The following is a 27,402-nucleotide window of genomic DNA, read 5'->3' as shown; positions in this document are numbered from 1 at the left end:
AGGTGTGTCGCCTATTTGGCAAAATTCCATCTAAAACAACAACACACAAAAACAAACCATAACTGAAGTCAGTAAGGTTAGGTTCACTTTGATAATCATCTAGTGAATTTTCACGGCTTTTAGAAACGCTGTCACAAAGTGAAACTCATATTGAAGCCAAAATAAATAAGTGAATGACGTATTCCCTAACAGTAATCTAAGCCTTGGATGCAAGTAATTCGTTTGATAAATATTGGCAATGCCGTACGTATTTTGTTACAATACGTCACGACTTGATAATGTGTCAATGTTTGGAGAGATATGTTCACACTACTTTTAGAGAATTATTTAACCCGCATCATAGACACGTATTGGTTTGAGTAACACCTACTCATAGTTGTTGATGACAGTCACGACTTTTTAGCGGTTCACGGTAAAATGCATTACCAATATTCATGTAATAGGTAATAGCGTCCGACACTTCGTTTTCTATAGAAATCATCACTTGATCAAAAAGTTCAGAAGTGGCTAGGTATGGTCTATAGAAGAGGAGGTGTAGGACGGCTCGGCACGGACCCGGACTCTTCTAGCGTGGGTCATCCTTTAAAATGTTTTACTTACTCTACTGGAACCAAACCTTTACTTTTTATTGGCAGTACGAAAAGTATTCCATGTGTTCGTTGAATTAAAGTCCTCTCATCTTTTAATGCAGTAAATTATAATGACCGAAATCCCGTAGACCTTTTTATTTCTAATCAAATCTAAGTTTTAACCCATGACTATCATATTTATCTATTGTAAGCGCCAGGATTCTTCCAATATCATCTTCTTACATCCCACGCTTTGACAAAATTCTTACTAATCCGGAACACTTGCAAAATTCGCCTACTTCAAATACCGAAAATTCATCATACGGAATCTCTAAACCCCTCATTCGGGACTTTACTTTCCAAGCATTCCATCAACGTTACACGTTACAACTATAGGTATATCGGTAAACAGCGGTTACCGAAATCGCTCCGTTAGGTAAGACGGTAATCTTATATTTTACCACCATGTTGTGGTCGTAATTTACAAGAATCTCGACTTTTACTGATGTACTCGAGTTTTTACTGTTGTAGTAAACCGAAGGTCAATCACTAGTTGTTTGTATTAATTAAATCTTCATGGAAATGGTGAATCAGAGCTAATTTCGGTTAGTGCAGAGCTGAATTCGGCAGATGTTCAGTTCTAGATGTACCAAGAAACAACAACTCGGAAGATGGTATCTTTTATTTTAATTAGCCTTAATTTTTGCGTGTTTTCAAATCACAATTCATCCGAGTAAAACGCGATACTTTGAATACCTAAAATACGACGCAAAAATTAATCCAACGCTCAAATAAATCATAACAATTACGCAAAACCTCGTATAAAATCATTACTCGATAATTAACGCAATCGATCATGACAGACCCAGTTCACGGAAAATCTTCTAACACATCGTATACATCGAGTAATTTTCAATCTTTTACATCAAACTTGTACTTTAGTTCACTTACCAATAGTGTTGGTATTGTATCGACTAGCGTAGGTTTTTAGTATGTTTTGTAAGTGTATTTATTTGCGTTCTGACAATGAACTCTTATCGAGTAAACAGTAGATCCGTCAGCGGGTCTGGCGCGGCTCAGTCCGCGGGCCGCCCGGTAATCGACGTCTGTGAGTGATTCTGATTTTACACCCGATTTATGCAACACTGAGGTCCTACCGCGAACCACGTTCGTCGTGATGCCTCTCTGTCGCAATTATAAATTCGTACGGAAGCGTGACAGGGAGGCAACACGTCGAACGTGCTTCGCGGTAGGCCCTGGTAATTAAACAGCTGTTTACGAAGCTTACTATCTTTCGTTTTGCCGTATATCTTATTTATTACCCCATGAATTCTTGAGGGGTTCATTCAAATTCTTTAATTTAGTAGGCATTTAAACGACGTATGTCGTCGTACGTAATGCTTCTTTCAATATATTCAAATTAAATATCAGCTTTATGTTTAAAGGATGGATAGCGCACAATTTGGCGTAATAAATGATAATTCAATCTCTACCTCAAGTCCTCCACAGATGTCTCAGTTGTATACCGCTTGTCACGATACCAGATAAGATCACAATCATATACATACATATCCCTAAACTGAAATATTTATTGTCTTACCATGTACCTATAATGTAATGCTGTATGGCCTATATGCATTAGACGCCGTCACCAGGAGACTAGGGGCCATAGATAGCCAAGAAGATCGTTTAGCAATAAATGATAAGTGCGAACGAATGTGGTAATCCTCACACCTTAGATTCTAAATGGTCGCGTACTGTGCGGTTTAAGAGGAATTTCCTCCCGCAAACGCTCCGGCCATGGAATGACCTCTCTGCCGAGGTATTCTCGAGGGATTTCAGTATGGGGTTGTTCAAAAAAACCGCGGGGCTGACTTGATTCTGGTGACCGCTTCACCACGCTCCACTGGCGTGGTATAAAAAAAATAGCAAGAACATATTATAGTACCTACGTGAGCCACCTAATAAGGGCGCACCAGAGAGTGGATCAGCTGTAATCTAATAACACGAGTTAAAAATTGCCTACTCCAGCACACAGTCGCTGTGGCAGAAATCGGTCAGGAGAGCATGATCATCATAAAAAAAATTATTTTTGCTTGGATATTTAATTGTCACTTGGTTCAATCGTATTTCCTTTCCAGGGCATCAGGCAGCGCCGTGATCCTGGACCCGCGCATGGTGTGCAAGCGCAACCGGCGAGCGCGCGGCCGGCTCGCGCACATCTGCAGGAACGAGACGGGCCTGCTGAAGGAGATCATGCGCGGCGTGACCCTCGGGGCCACGGAGTGCGCTCACCAGTTCAGGAACAGGCGGTGGAACTGCACCACGCAGCGCCGGAGCATGCGGAAGATACTCATGAGAGGTACTGTCATCTACACCCAAATCCCCGTTGAATAAAGTTTCCAAGACCTTAGAATGCCTATGACTGGTAGGTACAGGCAGCATTAAAAGTCGCCAATCAAACTATGCTCCAAAAGTATCTCATTCTTTTGGAGGGTTAGCGCATCTCCCATACAGCTATCGTAGTTGCTTGCTGCCGATAAAGTCAATAAATATTACTTACTTACTTTAGACTGATGCTTTTGCCTAGAAGGATGTCTATAAGCTTTGCTATAGACCTGCAGACATCCGCTTAACCCTTTTATAGAACATGTAAGCTTTAAAGTAAAAAAATATAGATAAGTACCTAATTAATGTCAGCCTTTACGGAATCATTTAAGGTTAAATTCCTACGCAATGAAATGACACATCACTTACATGACTCTCAGTCTATAAAAGCCCCATTTTAACACCGCAGATCGAAATGTTAACTCCACAGATAAGGCCAATAATCTTTATTAACAAATCTATAAACCATTGACTGGCCACAAAACACGGGTACATTCGCAGGATTAGCCTTTTGAGATGCGAACTCGAATTTATGACTGATATTAACCCGGTGATTCAGGCGACATTTTATTGAATCGAAAATTCTATTTACGACTAATCAACACAAAAGCTCAACAATCAATATATTTAAAGGAATGACTCCGATGAGTTCATCAGTATTTAAGATATTGTAAATGCGGTCGGCGGTCGGCTACCTGCTGTTTATTAATCGAGTAATGTGCTGGGGCGACGACGCCTGCGGCCGTTTTGTATCCGTTTTTACATTTTTATTTTGTTTAAATTTTTACATAAGTTTGAAATTGTAAAGCTACATTTGAGAGCACAGCCAGGCGTGGCTCATTCCGCGATTTCGTCGCATTGCAACAGGCAGCTAAAAGTACATCTGTTCCACACCAATTTTGGTGGCTCCATAAGCCGCGCGTCGCGCTGTCGCAACCTAGCATCCATATCTGTCCTGATCGTAACAGACGCGTTTTGTTAGAGAGTGAGTCTTCTGTACTTAGTACTATTATTTATTATGTGGCACAGCCCTTTATTATTTATTTATTTACCTATATGTCTCGTATCAATTTTAAATAAGCATTTTGTCTATATTTTCTACTTAAATGTTTAAACTTTAATGTGGCATCGGAGATTATCTTCCAATATCGATTATTTTATAGAAGTAGTCAATCGTATAAAATCTAAATTATGACTTGACAATATCGACATCTTTCTCTCTCTCTATCAACACGCTATTAACAAAATCCCCATTGAGAACCATGCTCAAGCTCAACATTAATAAAATTATTATAACTTTAATGGGCTGAGCTAAACGTATACACTTACAAACTTTTTTATTTTTTATATGAATAGTGAGGGGCAAATAATGCAAAACGTGTTAAACGCAGCGATGGATATCGGGGCCTAATTCGATTAGCCTAAAAGAGTTGGTTTTTATGCTGCTCGTTTATCTAAGTGAACCCGGATAGTGAAGTGACATGACGTATTTTATCGATTTATTTATTCATTCTTAAGACATTATTAAAGAGATTTATAATAACGTGTGCATGTGTGTCGTAATACAAATTTATAGTAAAATTTATAAATTAATGTCAAATTTTTATCGATAAATAAATCGATCAATTCGATTTCTTTGAATGTAGTATTAAAGTAGAACTAGTTTTGCACTGTAAGTCATTTTGTCTGCAATAAATCATTCTAACCAGACTGCAGTGTCAGCAGGATCGTTACGTTTATTAATTTTATTATATAATCCAACCTCGACTTATAAGTCTAGCCTATAGGCTATGTAACTAAGTGGTCGATTAGAAATATTAGTTTAGCATAGTTAGTTCGCGTTTAAACTAGTTTATGGAAATTATATGACTGCCTTGTTGCTTGAACAGTAGGTACCTAAATAACTTGTTGCATAAGTATGTGAATATAATTGTGTGAATGTAATAAAACTGTGTTAATCTAAATTGCTCTTGATTTTCAAGATAAATTGTGCTTTTGCATGTAGGTATATAGGATAGAAGGTCTACCGCGAAAGTCTAACATTGAAATTACGTTATCTGCCTCTAGTATGAATATACAAGAGAGTGAAGAGCGATACCATAGAGATACAAATAAACGAACCAAGTGATTCGCGGTAGGCAGGCCCTCTGATATCGAAATTTGATTGTGTTAAAGATAAAGATAAAAGATAAAAGATATTTATTTGCTAAATATAGTGGTAAACATAGTTGGACGGTAATAAAAAAATGGGTGTTAAATTTGACTTCACGACCAGCATCGATATTTTTCGTCTTATATGGGCAAATCACTAGCGCTCCGACCATTAGTCCTCCAACGTGCATTCATTTGGATTCATTAGCGTAAATTAAGTGGTATTTGTCAAAATTTCGTCGCACACAAAATATTTATAAACCCTACCACCCGAGCTTTTAGGATCGCAATAAAGTTATCTGAGATCGTGCCCACACCTTTTTGGGGCATTTTTTTAAACAACATTTGTCACAATTTGGGAATTTATTTAGATGGTTGATTTTTGAAAACGTCATCAACTGCTTGAAAAATATATTTATAGGAATTCAGCAGCGACATGTAACTTTTAGTCTAAGAGAATTTAGTAACTGGAGACGCCTTGTCTGCCATTTTCGGTACAAAACAGTCTGCCCATTTTTGCGCGGGAGGGGCACGTCAAATGTATGGCTACTTGTGCCTACGTATCGTACAAAAAGTCATGTCAGATAAACGTCAGTCCATACAAAAGTTTGCACAATTTTGTGCAAGGTTTTCGGCCGAGGAGTAAGCTCTTATGCAGGCCATACACGTAACGATAAATCGTAGCGATAAAACTGTGCAGTCCGATTTGCGCAGTTTTATCTGCCTTGTGTATGACAAATCGTTGTCGATTATCGTAACGATTTGTCATACACACGGTAGATAAAACGGGGCAAATCGGACTGCACAGTTTAATCGCTACGATTTATAGTTACGTGTGTAGCCGGGGTTAAAGGCGACTCTGGCCGCGTAGCCAAGATGCCGATCGCTTGCGCTCCGTAGCGATCGAAACGCAACTGTCACTGTCGCACTAATATGGAAAAATGATAGATAGACATAATGCTTTTCGTTGTCAAAGCGATAGCGATTGTAACCTTGGCTACGCCGGCTTGTTATTAAATGCTCTAAACTTTTAGTCTAACTAATACAACACATCAATGTACAAGATTACCCTTCAAATATGAAAAGTGCGACGAAAATCAGAATGATTTTAAATATCATTGGAAGTTGAATTCAGCAATTAATAGGTAATACAATTCAGCAATGTATGTGATGGCATACATTATTTGCTTTTTATTAGGGTTCCGTACCCAGAGATTAAAAACGGGACCCTTTTACTCCACTGTCCGTCTGTCTGTCCGTCTATCTATCTGTCTGTCACCAGGCTGTATCTCATGAACCGTGATGTCTGTCAGGGCTAGACAGTTGAAATTTTCACAGATGATGTATTGCTGTGGCCGCTATAATAACAAATTCTAAAAAACAGAATATAATAAATATTTAAGTGAGGCTCCCATACAACAAACGTAATGTCACGGAACCCTTCGTGCGCGAGTCCGACTCGCACTTTGCCGGTTTTTAATTAATTTGTAATCTACCTCTTTCGCTCTCATATAATGTGCATATACTTGATGGCTTCTCCTTTGTACACTTCAATTATCTCTAGGTATTAAGCGCGAGTGTCATTTCTACAGATATGTGGTATAAATTTATCGAAACTGTCATACCGTCACAAAATAAAAAATCAAAAAAAAAGTTTATTCAATATTCAGATGACAGCAATAAGTGACCGAAGTGTTTACGACACATGCTTATAAATGTCAGTAAGTTTTTAGGGTTCCGTACCCAAAGGGTAAAACGGGACCCTATTACTAAGACTTCGCTGTCCGTCCGGCCGTCCGTCCGTCCGTCTGTCACCAGGCTGTATCTCACGAACCGTGATAGCTAGACAGTTGAAATTTTCACAGATGATGTATTTCTGTTGCCGCTATAACAACAAATACTAAAAACAGAATAAAATAAAGATTTAAATGGGGCTCCCATACAACAAACGTGATTTTTGACCAAAGTTAAGCAACGTCGGGAGTGGTCAGTACTTGGATGGGTGACCGTTTTCTTTTTGCTTTTTTTTGTTTTTTTTTTTTTGCATTATGGTACGGAACCCTTCGTGCGCGAGTCCGACTCGCACTTGCCCGGTTTTTATGAGTGTGTTAGGGTTTGACAGCCATTCTGCTAATGTAAAATACATTAATTTGATATTTTATCGCCAACCGTGATAGCTTAATTTGGTGATTTTGTTTCTCATTTAATTTGCGTCTTGGTAACTCTTGTCCATTACAAACTAATTTATTGAGTGATATTAGATAAGATATATTGGGGCATAAATCGTTTTGCTACTTTTTAGTTTCACGAATGGGTTGAAGTTTATTTGACAAGGACTTTGTGTGCGTGTAGAACTTAAAAAAAAACTATTTTTATGACTTAATTGATGTCTTGAAATAGATTCCTTCAAGCAAAAACCTTTGACACTGACAGATCGGTATCGTATCGCTGTCACATCTTACAAGCATTGTTCGAATACGGCCGCTACATATAGACACTCAAAATTTCCCTGCGTCTTCAGTACCTTACAGGGGCTAATTGCTTACCAACTTGTAACTAACAATATTAGCGAAAGTCTCTGGGCCCGATTCGGATTTTGAAATAATTATCTATTAGATATCTTTTAGACATCACCAAGATACGATAACGATATGTTTAAGATCTAACCTGTCAAATTTGACATTTACGCGATTCTGGAGATACTCTTGAACGATTTCCACAGGGTATGACTTAGAGATCCAATTCATATCTAATAGATATCTTACTCTGTCTAACGTAAAAGTGACATTGGTTGCCCGAATTGCGCTGCAAAAGAGAACTAGTTGATATCTAAACTATAACGTATCTAGAATGGATTTAGTACGTGTCGTCTCTTGTGAATACATATCTCGAAGTTCGAATACAGCTGTCTTTCTAATCAAAGGAATTGGAAAGAGACTTCCGCTAATATTATAAGTTACAAGTTATTATGCAATTGGCCCCTGTACGCTCTTCGTGTAGCAAAATGCGTACCTAGTGACAAAACTATTATGCTAGGTATCTTTTGTCATTTCAACTAAACAAATCGACTCAATTCGATTAACGTGCTGACCGTACAGCGTGGGCTGGTAGCGTGGTACCGTCAACAAATTAGGCTAAAAGGCCATAAATTGATGGCCAGCGTTGGGTGGCAACATACAGACCTGAATTAGTCCCCGATTTTTTATCACACGGTGACAAGAAAAAATAATGGGCACAGGGTGTTACTATTTCACTGAAGAAGAAAAAGAAGAATAAAATAAATTTATTCATGACACTTACAGTATTGCTTAAAACTAATACAACACTTTTATAGTATAAAACATAATCGTAACTGAAAAGGTCGCCCCTCAGCTTGACGTCAAGATACCTTACAGGTATCTTGATCTTGACGCTGAGAGTAGATTGTGCATGTTGAAGAAGTATATTTAGTCCTCTATCACCGGATAGTAGGTAGAGGTAGGTACAAGGCACTTTACATTGATGTAAATAAATAGGTAAAATGTAAGGTAAGGTGTGTGTTTGTATATGAACGTTTCTTGTCATATCGTTTCCGGATTTAATTAGTTATCTGAAGAGACATCTTTATAATTACAAGTAATCAATAAAATATTTCAAAGATGTGATTCTCTTTTGAAACTTAAAAGGAAATGTAATGTCTAGTCAAAAATTAAATATAAGTATTTGGATAACAAACAAAGAAGTAGGGAACTCTCTTTAATTTTGGGATAATGTGACGCAAAACCAATCATTTGAACAGGTAATTAGTTTTCGATTGTAATTTTTTACATACAATTATAACATCCAACATCATCCTGTAGCTGCACGAAAAAATAATCATCTTTAATTGGTCCCTTTCATTAGTAAGACCCCGCATTCCTCTGCGTTGGTCGTTTTTTCGGTGTCAAATTTTTATCAATGAAAAAAGGATTTCAGTCTTATTTAAATAACGTTATCGAATGAGATTTACCATTACAATACAGCTGAACAATTTAATCTTTAGTACCTCATTTAAACTCACATCACACGATTACCTCAAAAGGAATGATTACGTGCACTTAAACGACTACCTACGCAGTAATTAAAAGTATGATTCTCAAAGGTTAATTGGGAACGTACAAAAATAAAGGCCATAAAATATCTCCAAATTATCGTGACTCCAGTTATAAAGCGCGTCTTAACATTAAATTCAATAAAACTCAATCAAAACAAAACGAGATCTGTAAAAGGTCGACAATCGGGCCAGCAGCGGTATCAAATCGTAAATACCTCGACACCTTATCTCATAGAACCGACGCCGGGGCCAATTTCCATTTAAACAAAACAGCCTAATTAAGCTATAAACAAACCCACAAACACGAGCTCCCAAATACTGGCTATATGATCTCGAGCCATTAAGGTCGGACAGGCGGCGAGCAGTCCGCGGCCCATAAAGATTACCACGCGATAACCCGACTACCGCCCGGGACCTCACATGCCGCGACCCCCGCACTCATACCCACCGATGCCTTCATATCGACAAAAAACTCGGCGATAAATTTGGCGCCCCAACACGTAAATGTTCTTAATTATAGTGTAATATCCGGGCGCGTTCCTTATATCTAATCTGCTCACTCTTATGGTCGATGTCCCATATTGGCCCGCTTAATGATAGTCATTTTTCTCGATATCGATTATTTTGCGGCGGATAAGTACACCGCTTTATCGTAATTATCGTAAAGAATCAGAATGGCTGATCCTGTCCCGTGCTCATGTGTTTGGACCCTTCAAACGCGTCTGACAAACGATTGCGAAACGCCAAATAAAGGCCGACTACATATTTATAAGTGCTCGATACAGCGAATGTCAGCTCGTTGAATCATGGTGGAATAAACAATAGCCCAGTGAGTTATTTGAAAGTCAAACATCAGGTTCGAGAGGAGTAATCGACGTCTCAAGCACAAAATTGTCGGTTTAAGTTATATCTCGCCGTCGCTAACAGTAGAAATCTTTAGTAGCCAGTGTCCTTTCCCAGTTTTGGTTATCTCGCTCGAGCGCTGGACGGGCGCGATAGGTGAGCACGTTTCACTCGGAGGCGAGTGCCAGGCTACTCCGCATTTAGTTTTTTTCGTTTCCCCGCGGACAGGCCGTCCGTCTGTCACGAGTGACAGGCGCGCGCGAAACCCCTGCAATTCTCACTCGTCACCGTCCACTCGTTGCCAAATTAAAGGAAATAACCCTCCGCTGAAATAGGTGCTGAGAGCGCCGCGACGTTTTTTCAGACGTGACTTTTAAGGAATTATAATACCGTGCAAGATTTTAAAACTGTTCTTTCTCTCAATTTTAATGAGAGAAAATAAGGGAAGTCGTTCATTGGTGAAGTATTTAGGTGTGCGTCAATGTCGGCTCGTCACAGCGAGAAATGCGTTTACGGCGCGGTATGACGGCTAACAGGCTGACGGATTGCGAAATTTCGGCTGTCCTTATTATACGGGCAGTCGAACGGTGTGCGACGTGTCACGGCATATCTGCCTCCGGTAATGTCGGTGATGCAAGCTCTATGCCGCCGAATGCACGCGCGCTAATTAGGCGAATAGGCGCTAACTAGAAGATCAAAAGTCGACAGCACGTACTCGCGGGGACATCTCCTTGTTCCACATTTCAACGCACATTAAGAGCTAATTATTCCCATTAAACGTGCACAATCCTTTTAAATTAGCCATCAGACGTTCATTGAATAAAGCATTCGCGTTTTGTGCGCGGCTGAATGACGCTCGGCCCCTTCCGGTGGGTGGTTGCTGTCACAACACGCGGAGCGCCCGCGCACCGCACCGCACCGCATAATGAGACGTTTACTCGCATTAGCTAAAGAAATTGACAAGTGAACAATAGCGGACTGAGGGAAAAAACGACCGCGAAAACTGCAGAAAGAGCCGGACAGTGTCGTATCGTATTACCCGACGTAAAATATCTGGGGGAAAGGAATGAGAAACGAGCGTTCCATTTAAATACGGGTAGGAGCGTTCGCGTGCGTTCGGTAGCGTGAGAATGCGCTTTATTCGGCGGCGATAGCGCGTCCCAGCGCCCGCGCAGGCCGTCGATAAATCAGGAGCGGGCGCAGCGATCGCGCGACGCTCATATATCGGCTAGAGGCCACAATGGCCCCGCGCTGACACGCTGACACTGACGCAATTGCACGCATGCACTTCGCCGTCACCCCGACAGCCGCGACGTCAACCACCCCCTCGCGCGCCCCCCAACCCCCTCGCGACCCTATTTATTGCGCTAAATAATTGAATTAATCACATGAGATAAAATGCTTGCGTTTGTTTAAGCATTCCGCAGCGGTCGCGGTGACAACTCGATGTATTGTCCGCGCATTAAGCTGATGGTTATGCTGATGGGCTAAAACAAGTCATCGTTTGTTTATTTTTCCATCGGCTTAATCGCAAGCAGATGGAAATCTATCTATTTTAATTTCATGTTCTAACATGTAAACCCTTATTTTTCATATGACCCCCAGTTTATTGACCTTGAATACTTACATTTCTTAAGATAGATAAGCCGGTTGGAATCGGTTTCTATGAGCGGCCACTGCTGTCCCATACTGGATGATAGGAAGTCCGATCATTTTACGATCTTCGCGGGGTCCTCGCACGTAGGTAAGCGAATATGACATACATGTTTATGACGCCGGGTTCGCACGACACACGACACCGCCCAGGAACAATATCACATGTTTCACTCAAGCTCGTAAGAAATGGGGATGAATACGCTACGCGGAGGAATTTGTATTGCGAGCCTCGCTGCTAAATTGCGTTTTCAAGATTGAGATTAAATCATAATAAGTATGTTGTGTAGGGATATGGAAAGCCGTGTTTATGCGAAATGAAATTACGTAATGAAAGGATTACACAATCATTTTATGATCGTGCCTTTTTTGGTCCGTGTGAAAATGTGTGGCTCGGAATGCTGCTGTCTTCCTAGATTGAAGCTTAATAACTTGATTGTGATGTACCAGCAAGATATACTTTACACTTTATATTTTCTGGCTTCTTACAGCTTTTTAAAATAAGACTTATCTTATTGTATGTATTACCTATAATTAGCCAGGCTTTGAGAGATATTCAACCTGTATACTTGACGCTGTCGATACGATACTTCTCATCTGAGACTATTCAGCGAACTAATAATTAAATACATATTTAGGTATTAAATATTTATCTTATTCCGTTTGTTACGTAGGTAAGTTATGCTTTCTGTATTTTACCAGTAAACTACAAACAGAATAATGCAAAATAAAAAATAAAAAAGTGCACTCCAATTTTTTTCAACTAAACTTCGAACACTATTTGTTTTGGCTTCAAATAATTCATTGTCATTATATAATTCATATCATAAAGTAGGTAATTTGCACCGATTCTGGCCAGCTAATTATTAACTAAACACGAATCGCACCTGTGCATTCAGGCAGTGACATCGCATCGCGTCGCATCCATCTCGGATCTAAAATACCTGAACGAGAGTGCGTGAACAGTTAATTTAAAGGCGAGTCGACGAGCGAATGCGACTCCGATCTGTATCGGGAGCGAGTTTCAGTTTATCAGTTTCTAGCGGGAACGTCCGGCCGATTTGCGGTTCGGTACAAGTGTGAAGCGCGGGCGTTGAGAGTTGACTTTGATGGTGACATTCCATTTCTGACCGCAGCTGCACAACCAGTACTGAATGCATCGGTGTTATTGTCAATTTCCATAGTAAAATGAACAGTAGTGCAGCTGTCGTTGGAAATGGACTGTCACCTTTAGGGCATTACACTGAATGTGTCGATACCATATTCAGCTATATCCGAGACGACATGAGCGAAAATCGATTTCTAGAAGACTTTTCTTTCGCTGGCCGGTCTACTACTAGCGTCTCCCTAGCTTTGGCGTCTAGTTAACTCTACGGCTGCTGCTCGACGCAAAGTTGGCGTTAACTATACTTCGTTTTTTTTAGCATTAGAAATTAGGTAAACAATCTTGATGTGTCTTTTAATTGAAAAACACATTTTAAAACTAAGTTACGGCAAATATGTAACAATTATGAATCTAATACGATCATTTATATTCTTCAGCTTTCATAAGTAATAGTTATTGATTTTTAAAAAGCGTTTTTCAATTAAAAGACATGCCAAGATCGCTTACCTTCTTTCAAGTTCTTTCTAATGCTAAAAAAAAACGAACTATAGACGCCGACGCTCAAAAGACGCTGTGGGGTGGCCCTTAAGTTGGCGTTTGACTTTACACATACAATCGAAGTTACGCTCCCATTTTAAACCACATTCTGAAATAACATGAAACTTGGCCTGAGAGTTACATAGCCATATTATAAATTATGAGTTTTCATTGCTAGAAAATAAAGAATATAGAGCAATTACGTTACATTACACACACGCTAAACTACTATAGTCGCTTTAAAAAGAACGTAACTTCAACTGTATGGCGGCGGCTAAGTTCTTATGTTGAATATTGCTAAAAAATACATTGACATACCTTACAGTCATATTCTTGACACGAGTGACGCAGATCTCAATTACCGTACCTATAATGACCCCTAAGAAGAGATCGAACATTGTACCTCATAATATCGTTCCAGAAAAGTCAGCCCGAAGATTCTATGAGTTACTCGTACTTTTAAGGTCTTAATTCCAACTCATGGGAGCTCAACCCCTTTTCATTATTAATCTCTATGAAGGCGTCTTCAAAGACAAAGTTTCCTCCCAAATCGCCACGCTTATGCTTTAAGCCAATTCGTTATAAATAAAATTAAAATTGCAAAATCCTTCGCAATTTCACATATGGGCTTGGTATAGATGATCTCGGCCGGTTATCGGGGGATTTGACGTGCCCGGCCATTCTCGCCTCTTTACATTACATTATATAATTTATATTGTCGACGCCATGATTAATGTAAACGCGAGTATTGCTTTGCATTGAATAGCTGCTAACGGCTTTATCTGCGAGTTGATTGGTTGGCGAATGTTTGGGTGATTGTTGGAAGATTCAATTATTATATAATATTTAGATGGACATTGTCTATTTTGTATAATCACCACGAAAATATTGATTTTAATATTTCTTATTCTATTATGAACTCAAGCTACGAGACCAAGTAGTATCTATCTTACAAGACGAATTCACCGCCAAAAGGCTTGACCTAGGCCAAGTTATATAATATAATATTAGTAGACGCATAATGAAGGAAATGAAAGTCCTTTCTTAACTGATCTTGACTCTAACAGTTTCGTTACGTTTACGTTCTGGACATTTTTACTGTACCTATGTACATTTTCTTGATATACTAGTATCATACCTAGAGTGTATTTTGAAACTTGTCACGAAAATGTACAAGTAATTCAATGCAACTAATTTAAGTACCTAGGTAACATTTGACCATGTAGTACAACCGGTTTTTAACAAGAAAAAGATGTCAATGTCATATCACAATGACATAAACGACAACCTCTAATGATGTATCGGTATGGCAAAAAGTTTCCGACGAATGGAGCATAAAGCCAGTCCAGAACGGACTCATAACCGCTTTGGCGTGGATTGTGGAACTAGTTATAAAACGGTTCTAGTACCAAGACGCCAATTATCCAATCCGATAAGAGCAAGTAGCATTTTCATGAGCTGTCCGCGTAGCACGTGCTCGATGACATGATTGACGGACTGTGAATGGCGGAACGACTTCCAAGTATTTTGACGCTGCAAAAACGGACGATCGACGCGTTATAGAAGCCATACAACTTTCAAGTGTGAATCAATTTAATTCCATCGGTTTTATTGATCGATCGACAATTTCGCTGAATTATTCAGTGAACACGAATACCGACATTCCGCGCTCGTGGCAGCCCCGCAAAAAGCACACCCCCGAATAACCGGCGCGACGTCGTGGGAGTGGCCCCGCCAGCATACTTCCAAACCGGAGACGTTTGTAAAAAGGCAGCGTTCGGTGATGAGAATGTCATGTCCCTCGTTCCCAACGACATATTTGCGAGTCGGGGCTGCGTTTTGTGATAATTACAGCGCATAACGCGGGCGGAGCGCGTGGAATGCTCGGCTCTGAGCTCACCGCCGCGGATTTATAATGACGACCGAGTGTCAACGCTGGCCTATCGACAGCGCTCCGGACAGAAAAAGCGCGGCGTCCACGGCATCTGCCATGGGAACGACTCGCCTCCCCCTCGCCTCCCGCCACTTTTTTACCCGGACTAAACGACTAGCGAAAAATCTCGAAATTGACATTCCTCTCATAATTCCAGAGGACGTATCCTTGGCGACGTCCGGCGAAATTCAGCCGGCATAAAAATGACGATGACAAGGACAGCGTCACTGCTGTAATTACCTCTGGGTGTGTACTCTCGCTTTTTTGTCTCACGTCAATTATATAAATTGTTGGTGCAATAAATTTCGCTGTATCTTGGGACGGTTTGGCCGCGGATCGCGGAATGCGCCGACGATACGGCGTCGTCTCGGCCCGGGCCCAATTAGCATGGAATCGATAGGCGCGTCCGATCCTCATCGCCCGTCAACTCGGGCGCAGCGACCTATCTAATCTCTACTTAATTAATGCTCTTCTGCTATCGAGAGCTCAAAGTATACTCTAGTCATATAACTGCGTTATTGAATCTAAGCAAAACTTACGTAAGGTAGATAAACAAAATTCGTGCCAGCGAGTTCCCTTTTAAGGGATGTAGAGTTGCATAAAGTAGGTAATTTAATTCATCTTGCGTTAGTCTAGCTTATCGGACTCATCATTTACTTTCCTATATGTAGTGATGCCATCTTATTCTGAGAGCTAGTTCAGAATCTGAAAGATCTGTACCTGGTACTGGGACGAATATAGTTTATTATTATCATCCCCTGACCTAATACAGGAAAACCTCAAATACAGACTCGAAAAGCTGTAACGTAACTCAAAATGAGGTGTTCAACGGGACAACGCTATGAACAAATACGGCAGCTACCAAAGGTCGCTTGTATACTTACTGTGCTAAGTAGACTAAGCCAAGGGGGTTATCATAAAACTAAGCAACTTCTTACAAACCTCTGTTAACGGGATACTCATGCTCAGGCTGCAGAATTTTGCAAGCATATATATATCTACGTGTATTCATCAGATCACGCAGTTGTCCACACCGGATCGCACAGTCGTCCATATTACAAATGACGACGGAAGACCGTCCCACGAGGATGGGGCGCGAATCTCCGAAGCAGAAATGCGGTCACAGGAAGGGTGTCGAAAGATCTTAAATACAGCATCACGTGTAATATAGTCATACTTATATTCCAAATAGTGAGGTCCAGAAACCAAAAATATCCTATAAACCTCTAACCACCCCCCCCCCCCCCAGGGGCCATAAAAGGCCTTCCATTCCATCGTATTTTGAATCAATAATGTATATTTTGTAGGCTGATAGCTAGGATAAGACTAGCGAGACTCATCACTGATAAGATTGATTTTATAACACGAACTGAGTTTACCTTTCATTGAATATATCTGATTTTTCTTATAGAGCGCATCAATAAGTCATCGACCGAAATAAAAACATTGCGGTTGATGCCCGCCGCATATTCAGCGGATGGTGCATCGGTTTCACATTATTCACGTCTGAATATTCAGCCAACTTGGGCTGACCCGCCGTTAATTGTTATAGCTAGCCAGTTAACTTGAGTGATACACGGCTAGTAGGATCATCAAACTTCATTCTCACCTTAGCGATCTCACAGTTGTATGCTAACGGAAAATTCGTTCAGAATTTTACCTAAAGTCAAAACTTATTTAGGCTAGAAGCGTCTCCATATCCGGACCTCCGTATCGGTTGGCCGTATCGGTGTGGATTTTCTATAACTAACAATTTAGTACATATGTGCTGAACAATCTTTTCCAATCGAATTTTCTCAGAAGCGTTCGTAGGAAAGGATTACTTACTATATACATTTGTCCATAGTAGGTAGATATTCAATTTGAGATAACGGCATGTGATTAATTGATTATACTCGTATAGGTATCTAGAGATTCAAATCATGATGCCAAAAGGGGGTACATACAAGAATTTTCTTTTATTAACAGACAACTAAAAACGCAATCGAGCAGTGGTACAATTGATTCGCTCGCAGAAAAATCCTTCTTGAACTTTTCTTACATCCATCATTTATTTTCATTATCCCCGCTGGCTGGAAGAACGAAGCAACAGTGTTTCACATCCGAATGTTTTATGGATGGGACCATCGATTCGTAAAGCCCATCGAAGTTTATTACAGCGTCCGCGTGAATATTGATTTTTAGGTCAACAGCTTCACATTGTAATTCGGTGCTAATGCCCGTGTTCCTATGACCAAGGGATACCTAAAGGGCCGTGACGAATCGTCCATACAATGACCAATGTCAAAAGTTGGTAAAGGTTTCTTAGACGCGTAATATGCAAAACACAAGTTATGCACAAAGAGTGATTAACATGCTTTCGCATAGTCGTCTAATGTTTTTGCGTATGCTTGTTAATGGCCATGAATTTTAACGCTATGTTTAGAGCTTTATTAATGTTTTACGAATCTTGTTGATAACTGTAAAATATGTTACGAAATCGATATTGTAATATGCTCCTAACATAATTGTTTGTATAAATAATGTTCTACAGTCAGAAGAAGTATAAGCCAAACTTATTAAGTAACATACCTAATTGATTTACTTATACATAATTTATTATGTCAGTGTATGGGTAAACGTTTTTCGCGCCTAAAATAAATAACTACAGTAGATCCTGAATAACACGAAAGTCAAGTTAAACTCTAAAAAAATCATGTTTTTAGGGTTCCGTACCCAAAGGGTAAAACGGGACCCTATTACTAAGACCTCGCTGTCCATCCGTCCGTCCGTCCGTCCGTCCGTCCGTCCGTCCGTCCGTCTGTCACCAGGCTGTATATCACGAACCGTGATAGCTAGACAGTTGAAATTTTCACAGATGATGTATTTCTGTTGCCGCTATAACAACAAATACTAAAAACAGAATAAAATAAAGATTTAAATGGGGCTCCCATACAACAAACGTGATTTTTGACCAAAGTTAAGCAATGTCGGGAGTGGTCAGTACTTGGATGGGTGACCGTTTTTTTGCTTTTTTTTTTTGCTTTTTTTTGTTTTTTTTTTGCATTATGGTACGGAACCCTTCGTGCGCGAGTCCGACTCGCACTTGCCCGGTTTTTTTCATACCAAGAGCGAACTTAGACAGGTTTTGACTTAGAAAAGTTGAGAGGGTTTCGCCTTATGGAGGTCCTAGTAAGCGAGCATCCACTCTAGCTGCTAGGGTAGCGCGCTCCGTGCAGCTTCAAACAGTTCAAATATCAACACATTTACGTTCACACATAGTGTTTTAAGCTATGATAAGTGTTGGTTCACAAATATATTATTTGTCCACAGATATTCGAGAGACGGGGTTTGTGAACGCCATCACTGCGGCTGGTGTTACATACGCTATCACCAGGGCGTGCACGGCCGGCTCGCTCCTTGAGTGCTCTTGTGAAAAGGTATGTGAACATCGCCGAAGTCATTAGACATCAAATAAGCAACGGTTCTTACTAGCTGAAGGTCAATCCAAACTGTTCATGGAGTGACACTACTTTATATTTTTCACAGGGCGCACCAAAACCCCGTCGCGGGCACATGCCCTCGATCACTCTCCCCCCTTCCCCCGTTCCCACGGATCGGTGGCAATGGGGGGGCTGCAGTGACAACGTACGCTTTGGCCTGAAGAAGTCCAGAGAGTTCATGGACAGCCGTTACAGGAAGAAAAGCGACATAAAGACGCTGATTAAGCTTCATAACCATAATGCTGGGAGGTTGGTTAGTAAGAATTTAATTCGACGGCTTTTGAGACTGGCTTTTTCCTGACTTGACGATTAGAGTGTTGTTTAACATTAGTCCTGGTTGGTTGGTGAAGTTATTTCCAGTTGTCCTAGCTTAAAATCCCGCATTGACAATTTAGGAAGGTCTAATTTTATGTAGGAAATTCCAGCTGCCTTCGTTCGACTGCTGGAATTTAATTTTATGATTCCTCTTTATGTTTTCGTTCACACGGCGTCTATGCGGGAATGCCATCTGGCACGATCGTCGTGAACGATTTGGTAATTTGCCATACAAATTTTGCTATCCCTACGGTATTAGATAAAACCTACCTAAACGGAATAAATTTACGCCGTGTACCTATCTATGCTGATCTAGCCTTTCAAAGAAATATTGATCCTGGTCAAAAATAAACAAAAGCAAACAGGGGCAGATGAGTATTTGGTTAACCTTTCATTTGTTTTCCAGGCAATTAAGAACCATTTGAGGGTTGAGTGCAAATGCCACGGGCTCTCTGGATCGTGTACCTTGAGGACCTGCTGGTGGAGAATGCCCACTTTCAGAGAGATTGGTGACAGGCTAAGAGACAGGTTCGAGGGAGCTGCGAAGGTAATCATGTGTTATTGAAATAGAGTCTATTTTAATTCTTTTTCTCTTCCCTTTTTCGTTTCCTGAGAATACTACTGACGTGTTATATTCGCTTCTACGGTTTTTATACTTCTGAGAATAACATTTTTTTATTTGTTTAAAGTTGTGACATTTTTATTCGTATACAACTTGTGGTAATCAATAATAAAAGAATATTTTATACTTAGGCAATAACAACAATAGGTTTAAGATAATATTATTTGTTGTATGTACCTACGGTTGTTATCTAAGTATTATAATACAATTTTCAAAATATTTTATGCATAAAACACACTTTTGTATGTTAAATCTTTATTATATACATAAAACTTTATATAAATTTTTCCAGTTATTGTGCAAGTTGCATAAATGAAGTTAAAGGCCATAAAATTCAACATATTTTCCATCCATTTTATATAAACGTCTCAGTTTAATACGTGTACTACGCTTGCTTCAAACTTATAGACCGAATGGATGAATTAAATCACTAATTCTTACTTACAAAAGAGGCCTCTCAAGACATCACCGATAATCGCATGCGATTTGCAATACAATGCGGCATTTAGTCGATCAGTTGAAACCGTTGCTCCTACTTAGCAAGGAATTATTTAAATTAGTAAGCCATTTGTCGCAACGTCTGTAGAAGCCTCTTAACAATAAACTTCTAATTACCAGGTAATCGCAAGCAACGATGGGGACAGTTTTATGCCTGAAAGCGCCGGCATAAAGAGGCCCGGCAAAAAAGACATCATATATTCAGAAGAATCCCCAGATTTCTGTTCACCAAACATGAAAACTGGGTCCTTGGGTACCGAAGGGCGGCAATGCAACATCAGTTCAGCAGGAACCGATAGCTGCGACCAGCTCTGCTGCAGGAGGGGATATGTGCAAACGACGGTCAAAGAAACCGAAAACTGTAACTGTCAATTCAAATGGTGCTGCGAAGTTATATGTGAAACTTGTTTTGTTAATCGGGACATACAAACATGCCTTTAATGTGATAGAATATACATATTATTATGAATTTTGATATTAAATTTATCGACGAAGCTGTTGTGGACTTTTTTTAAGGGACTCCTTGTGTTGTTATGTTCCTTCATCGATTTATTAGCAGAAACGAATCGATGCCTATATGCTTACGTTTACGTTTTAATTCACATGAATTTATTTTAGGTCAGAAGTAAGTTTATATGCTAATTACTTTAACAACTGCGAATAAAAATTGTATTTTTTTAATTTTCTTTTTGAAATTCCTGTGATTATTTTTTTTTTCAATAAAACTTTGCCGATCCCTGGTCTAGGTCATTTATTTTACTCGTATTGTCATTTAGTGCCATAACTTCTTCGCCGTTTGAAACTAACGTTTTAACCTTACTATTTATTGACGGTGGTTAAAAAACGTACAATCCGCCTGTTGGATTATAGGCGCATGCACATCCAGAAATGTCAGTTGCGAATTACTGTCCTATCGGTAAAATATTCAAGCGAACTCAGTATAGCATAATAAGGCTCCATCACCGATTGTCGTGGACCAAGAATATTTTTTTTCGGTTTTCTCATTTTTATTTTGGATGATTGTGACTTAAGTTTCGTATTAAGAAAATCACGGAGTGGTCGATTCAATTTTTTGCATATTTCTATCTTCATGTCCGTACGCGGTAAGTTACGTAAAATATTATTGTAAAGCAATCTTATTTTCTGTATGTCTATACTGCTATAGGTGTCCTTTTCATCATGTCTCATATATAGAACCTTTAGCTGAAATAGAAAAATAAATGATTCTGATAAATCTTAAGGAGGCACGTGACAATATTTTATATATACACGAGTTCCTAACCATTGAGGTGCGCCTCTCCAGACTAAACGAACCTGTTATTAGGGATCCGTATTTATTTCATAATTTTAAGTTTATATTCTATTAGAAATGTATGCAACAAAATTGGTAAAAAGCACATTGTTTTCAGAAGTTTTATTGGTACAAACTTCAAGCCCTCAAAAACCTTGTGCCTTCTCGTTTCTCAAATACGTCACTTTGACGCAATGAGGGTGAGCACAAGTACTGTAAGTCAGTTGCCGTCCGGCCTTCCCAGATTGTTGGTGGTGAGTTGGAGTGGCAAGTGACATGGTGACCAAATATGTATCTCTAGTCATATCCTCAGGAAACCTGACACCCGCTTATCCAAAGTGGCCCTGACTTGGAAGATCTTAATGGAAATATGGTCGCCCTAAATCTGCTTGGCGCTGTTCTGTGGACCAAGAGATGGGTGTATTGGGGATGGGGTGGGAGGAAACTACCCAAGCTGCCCAGAACCGGAGTCAGTGGAAGAAAAAGATAAGATAGGAAGGAGAGGGGGTAACAGGATGAAAGAGAGAAGAGTATCTCCAGTTACAGGATACTAAAACTTCCATAAAATTACCTTGGTAAATGCAGTTATAGTTGGATATCCATCTGCAGTGTATTTGTGTGAAGGATAGTGACCAACACTGTAGTAGTCGTAATCCAGATCATGAAACAGCCAGTCCTTATCGTCAAGACGTTTGAATAAACCTCTTTTTTCTAAAAACAAAATGTTAAGGTGTATCTCAATGTCGGGGAATTCCGAAAATCATTTATGCCGTTTATAAGAGGCTATTATAGACATTATTAAACTTTCTGTTGTCATTGTTTTGTTTAAATTAAAATCTATTTCTGTAAAGTAAAATTTTAAAGTACATATGTACTTAGTTTTGGCATACACCTACGCGTAAAAGAAAGCCAATTCTGATGTAACAATTTGTAAAGGCATTGATCTTGTTTTGATACGAACGTGACAATCGTTCCATCTGATTATTCCCCGTTTGCGTACATGAGATGCACACAGATGCATTACGAGCCGTCTTAAGGTTATATAACAAGTAAGTACAGTCGCCATTAGATACATATATCGTAGCGGCCGAGATGCTCAAAAATTTCTGAACACGCTCTAACGCTTTGACAATAGGGGCGTGTTCAGATATTTGTGAGCACGGTTATTCTTACCAGGAAGTATAGACTCGATGGAGACGTTGATGAACTGGTCCCGGTTGGGTGCATTGTGTTGTGGAGGCACGCCTGCTAACGCCAGGACTATCGCTGCCATCGGCCCGTTGTTTTGCAGGCAATCGTAGCCTATAATGACTTTCTGACAAATTTATATTAGGTTATGTGTTATGAGGTGATGACGACTGCAACAGCATTTCTGCTGCAGCGTTGCGACAGCGTGGAATGGGCGATATCAATTTCCTTGATAAATGCCGTGTGACCTTTGAAACTGTGCAATAAAGCTTAAATAAATAAAATGGATAGAACGTTCAATCCGTCACATTTCTGCCAATTTTGCTGCAGTCGCAATCCGAATAAGACTTTTAGGCTATTGAAAGGATCTTACTCGTATATTGAAACTACCAACGTCAGCAACACCATCCGTTCCGTCCGTCCGTCCCTCCATCCTGGTCGGGTCCATCCGTTTTTCCGGTCGTACAGTCGATGTCAAAGATATGTTTACACTTTTCGCCTTATTACAAAGGTGTAAGGTGCAAAAGTGTAAACATATCTTTGACGTCGACTGTGCTTTAAAGGAGCCATATAACTTTCTGACCCAGATTGCAATCTAGTCCTTATGAGATCAGTCCTAACTCACGATGTTTTCCTTCACCGAAAAGTAATTGGTAAATACATATATGTAAAATCATATACATAAGTTACAAGGACCACGTCGCATTGGCACAAGCTGATATGCGAACCCTCGAAAGTGAAGCGTTTTACCACCAACGCTAAAAGAGACTTGTCAAGAGATATTTGCGAGATTCAGGGATCCATAATAATTCATATTAAATGCAAGTATGTGCAATAAAAATCACGATTGTATGGTAAGGAATTTAGATTTCGTGGAGGCTTAGCCACCAGTAAGACCAAGATTAGATAGCATTGCTGAATTTTGATTGTTTTCTTGCCAACGATGTGAATTTTTTAGATGGTTCTGAAGAAAACTAACCTGCACTCCAAAATTCGTGAAAGATTTTGTGGAATAATCCTTGCAGTCCAGTTGTCCCCTACGATTGATGAAGAAGACCCATCTTTCGTTTTCATCACTAGGCGGACTGCCGAGTTCGACGAAATTGAGACCAGTGACAGTTTTCGCCTTTTCGAGGTAGCCACGGATTTTTTCACGCAGAACTTTGTCTGGAAATATCTGATTTTTACATAAGAGGAGCTCCAGCCATAAAACGATTTCCTAAATATATACAAAATGAAAGAGGCACGAAAAAATATTCTTTTCAACGGCCTTGCAGTGTGGTCATATTTAGAAATAAAGTTTGTCCATTTTAACAATGATATTATGATTACTTAACTTACCATATGAAAACTCGTCAATGAAATACGGTATTTTTGCCTCGGGCCATATTTTAAATTTGCCAATATCAGACGAGCTTAATTTGAAGCCGGGCAATGCAGCCAGTTTTTTTGCATCATATTTAGAGTGATATTGAAAATTATTTTTAATAATTCTTGGTGATAGTGTATGGTCATCATTTACTATATCACTGTAGTTATTATTTAGTAGTATATTATCTTTTTCAATATCTTCTGTTTCATCTGGTTGTTCGTTTAATACAGTATGTAGTTTTTCTTCAGCGTCTATTTTTTCATGATTATGATCGTTTTCTTTATCACTGTAGTTATTATTTAGTAGTATAGTATCTTTTTCAATTTCTTCTATTTCATCTGGTTGTTCATTAAGTACAGTATGTACTTCCGCGTTTATTTTATTTATATCATGATCAACAATGTGCCCGTTATCGTTTTTCTTATGACGCGTGTTCACACCCATTAGTAATTGGGGTCTTGCAACTTCGTTTATTGGAGAATCTATAAAAAAATAGTAATAAAAATATATTTGTGCTAGAATGCGTCTAACAAAATTTTACGTAAGTCAAATTTGGGAAATATAAAATTAAAATTTATTTTTTAAAGATAATATAATGTTCATACAATATCCATAAATTTGTTAGTTGGTTATAACGATCGGAAATTTAGGTAGGTACATAAGAAGTTTGTACGGAAAGTTTGTTGGTGCATTAGTCCGACTCTAATGTTAGATGGTTTTGTACTCGTTGCATTTATTTTGGAGCTTAGATACACTAATGGTTACTATATTATATAGATACTCAACATAATTTGATAAAAAAAAACTTATACACATATTATATTATGATTTTACTGCAACTTGGAGTTGAACCATAGTTGTAAGTTGTGGACTAAAGTTACCTGATTTTACGGAGTATAAAAACAATAATTTTACCTTTATTTAATGTGTCTTCGCTTGACGAATATATACGGTCATCATAATATTCGGAAAATGAAGTTATTTCTGCAATCATTAAAAAATTATAATTATTTATAAATATTATAAAAGTATAATGCTGCTTGCTTATGATTATTTTCCAGAATTTATGAGATCTTATTTAAGAGGTGATCAAAATATATAAATATAGTATTCTAGCCTGGGAAGTAGTGTTATAAGGTGCAAATTTTGGTATCGGATGAATTCACTTAGCTCAGGTGTAATATACGTAAAGCTAAGCTAATTGAGCCCGGTAGACATCCGCCACCCCCTGGCAGGTAGGCAGGGGGGGCAGCCAAAGTAATTTGTAATGGATTCAAGCTTTGAACTCCTTTTTAACCCCCTTAGAGGATGAATTTTTAAAAACGCTGAAATTACTTTTCTTGTATTCTAATAATATGCGCATATAAAAAGTTTCAAGCGCCACACTCGAAAAAAATGTTGATCTCCATACAAATTTTCAACCCCTATTTCACCACCTTAGGGGATAAATTTTCAAAAACGCTGAAATTAGTTTTCTTGTATTTTAATAATATATCTTTTAACGAAGTTTGAAATTCCTAGTTTAAAATAAAGCATGAACTCCATATAAACTTTGACCCCTTTTTAACCCCCTTAGGGGTTGAATTTTTCAAAATCGCTTCTTATCTCTTGTACACATTATAAATGTAACCTGGTGTGCAAATTTCAACTTTCTAGCAATTGTAGTTTCGGCTGATAATATAAATAATTGAATAAAAAATTGCAAACCGATTTTGATTTGTTCGTCAATATTTTTGTTTTTTTTTCTATTAAACTGTACATTAAATGTCTCAAAAATGAATTCCTGATGCCCGATTTATCTGGAAATGATACCAAACTCGAGGTGGTAGGTAAATAGAAGCCGATATGCAGCGTGTAACTTTGGTTGACCCCCTGCTTACCCACCAGGGGGTGGCGTTTGGCTACCGGGCTGGATTGGCTTAGCTTTACGTATACTACATCTGTGCCAAGTGAATTCATCCGATACCAAAATTTGCACGTCCCATACATTGGGTGACACTGCTAACCTCACTATTCATCTAGGTACCTCTGTTGTCTTCTAAGGAGCTCGAACTTATATCCAGCGAAAACAGACCTAATAAACCGAACGAAAAAAATATTTTTCTTTCGTGTATTTTACTTTTCATTGTAAGCGTATTAGAAAGATATTGTGCTTTTTATTACCGTTACGTCAGGCACATGTAACCATTATTTATGTACTTTATATACAGGGTGGAAAGATAAGTCGGGCCCTGGAGGGAAACTACCTTAAATCCTTAAGCTGGCTCATTTTACTTCAAGGAGACATTCCTTTATTTTAAAAAGAAACAAAACTACATTCAAAGATTTTCTAAAACTCGCTTGCCTCGCCCGGGAGTCAAACCAACTAAAAATTCCAAAAAATAAAAACTCGCAATTTTATTCTACTAGTCGATGCAGTTAATGTTAATGATAACATTTCTCCAAGAAACATTAGGTCTTACACTCGTCTGTCGTACAAAATATCCATAAAATCTAATATTTAGTATTTTTTTAGACAAGCCAAATTGAAGACAAAAAGGAAAATACTTTGAATGCAGTTTTGTTTCTTTTAAAAAATAAAGGAATGTCTCCTTTAAGTAAAATTAGCCAGCTCAAGGATTTAAGGTAGTTTCCCTCCAGGGCCCGACTTATCTTTCCACCCTGTAAATCGAGGCGACATTGGATCAAAAGATTTTCAAGTTTATAAAAACCATTGTAATTCCAAACAATTCCAAGAGAAACAACTTGGGTAACTTACCATTCATAAAGAAGAGAATTGGTAAACATAACTGAAAATAATTGCACACGACGTGTGGTAGCATACTCTTGTCATAAGTGTCGTAACATAAGGATTAAAGTGCCAAACGTGTTAACTGCCGAGTCACATATAACTATAAAATGTCTACTTCTTTATTGTTGTAGATGTGATAAAAAGTTTATGGCTTTATGGTAAGCAGTCTTGTATTAAGATTGCTAGTTTACCTAAATGTAATCTTTGACACCTGGAATGGAAATGTTGAAGAAATCGATGAAATTACGGTTGATGGGTACCTACAGTACAACTGTTATATCATCTCCATCATAAATCGGTAGCCCCATAAATAGCAATATCACAAGATTAAGCTATTATGAATAAGCAATAACCATTAGTTCAAGGCATTAAAAAAAAACTTACACAGAAATGTTATAGGTAATTTCGTACTTACCGCAATGTTCATTTGCGAATGGAAATGAAGTTTGAACAACTAAATATTTTGTATTACGCTAATATCAAAAGAGGAAATAAGTACCTATCTCAAGCTATGATACTGAAAGACGTTAAAGACGCAACTTGACAGAGCACGTAATTATGTATTACATTCACATGCACGCTGAACTGGCTA

The 27,402-nt window shown here is 38.9% G+C and overlaps 2 protein-coding genes across 2 annotated transcripts in view; one reads left to right on the top strand and one right to left on the bottom strand.

The window, feature by feature from the left end:
- LOC134663524 (protein Wnt-6) overlaps positions 1-20,662 on the top strand; it is a 43,813-nt gene extending 23,151 nt beyond the window's left edge. Inside the window, exons 2-6 of the mRNA XM_063519916.1 lie at positions 2,711-2,931; positions 18,564-18,670; positions 18,780-18,986; positions 19,455-19,595; positions 20,289-20,662. Coding sequence (XP_063375986.1) covers positions 2,711-2,931; positions 18,564-18,670; positions 18,780-18,986; positions 19,455-19,595; positions 20,289-20,609 — 997 coding nt within the window. The 3' untranslated portion in view covers positions 20,610-20,662. The remainder of the gene's footprint in view (positions 1-2,710; positions 2,932-18,563; positions 18,671-18,779; positions 18,987-19,454; positions 19,596-20,288) is intronic.
- A 337-nt stretch (positions 20,663-20,999) lies between these two features.
- Positions 21,000-24,463, bottom strand: LOC134663411 (uncharacterized). Its single transcript, XM_063519779.1, has 5 exons — positions 23,989-24,463; positions 23,627-23,814; positions 22,633-22,774; positions 22,031-22,170; positions 21,000-21,371 (listed from the first exon to the last, which is right to left on the bottom strand). The coding sequence occupies exons 1-5, from the start codon at positions 24,461-24,463 to the stop codon at positions 21,060-21,062; spliced, it is 1,257 nt and encodes a 418-aa protein (XP_063375849.1). The 3' UTR covers positions 21,000-21,059.
- Positions 24,464-27,402: the final 2,939 nt, after the last annotated feature.

The sequence above is a fragment of the Cydia fagiglandana genome, chromosome 4 (genome assembly GCF_963556715.1).
Source record: "Cydia fagiglandana chromosome 4, ilCydFagi1.1, whole genome shotgun sequence".
NCBI classification, from domain to species: Eukaryota; Metazoa; Arthropoda; class Insecta; order Lepidoptera; family Tortricidae; genus Cydia; species Cydia fagiglandana.
Note: the sequence above shows the minus strand (reverse complement) of the source record. Positions and strands in the feature narration are given on the sequence as shown.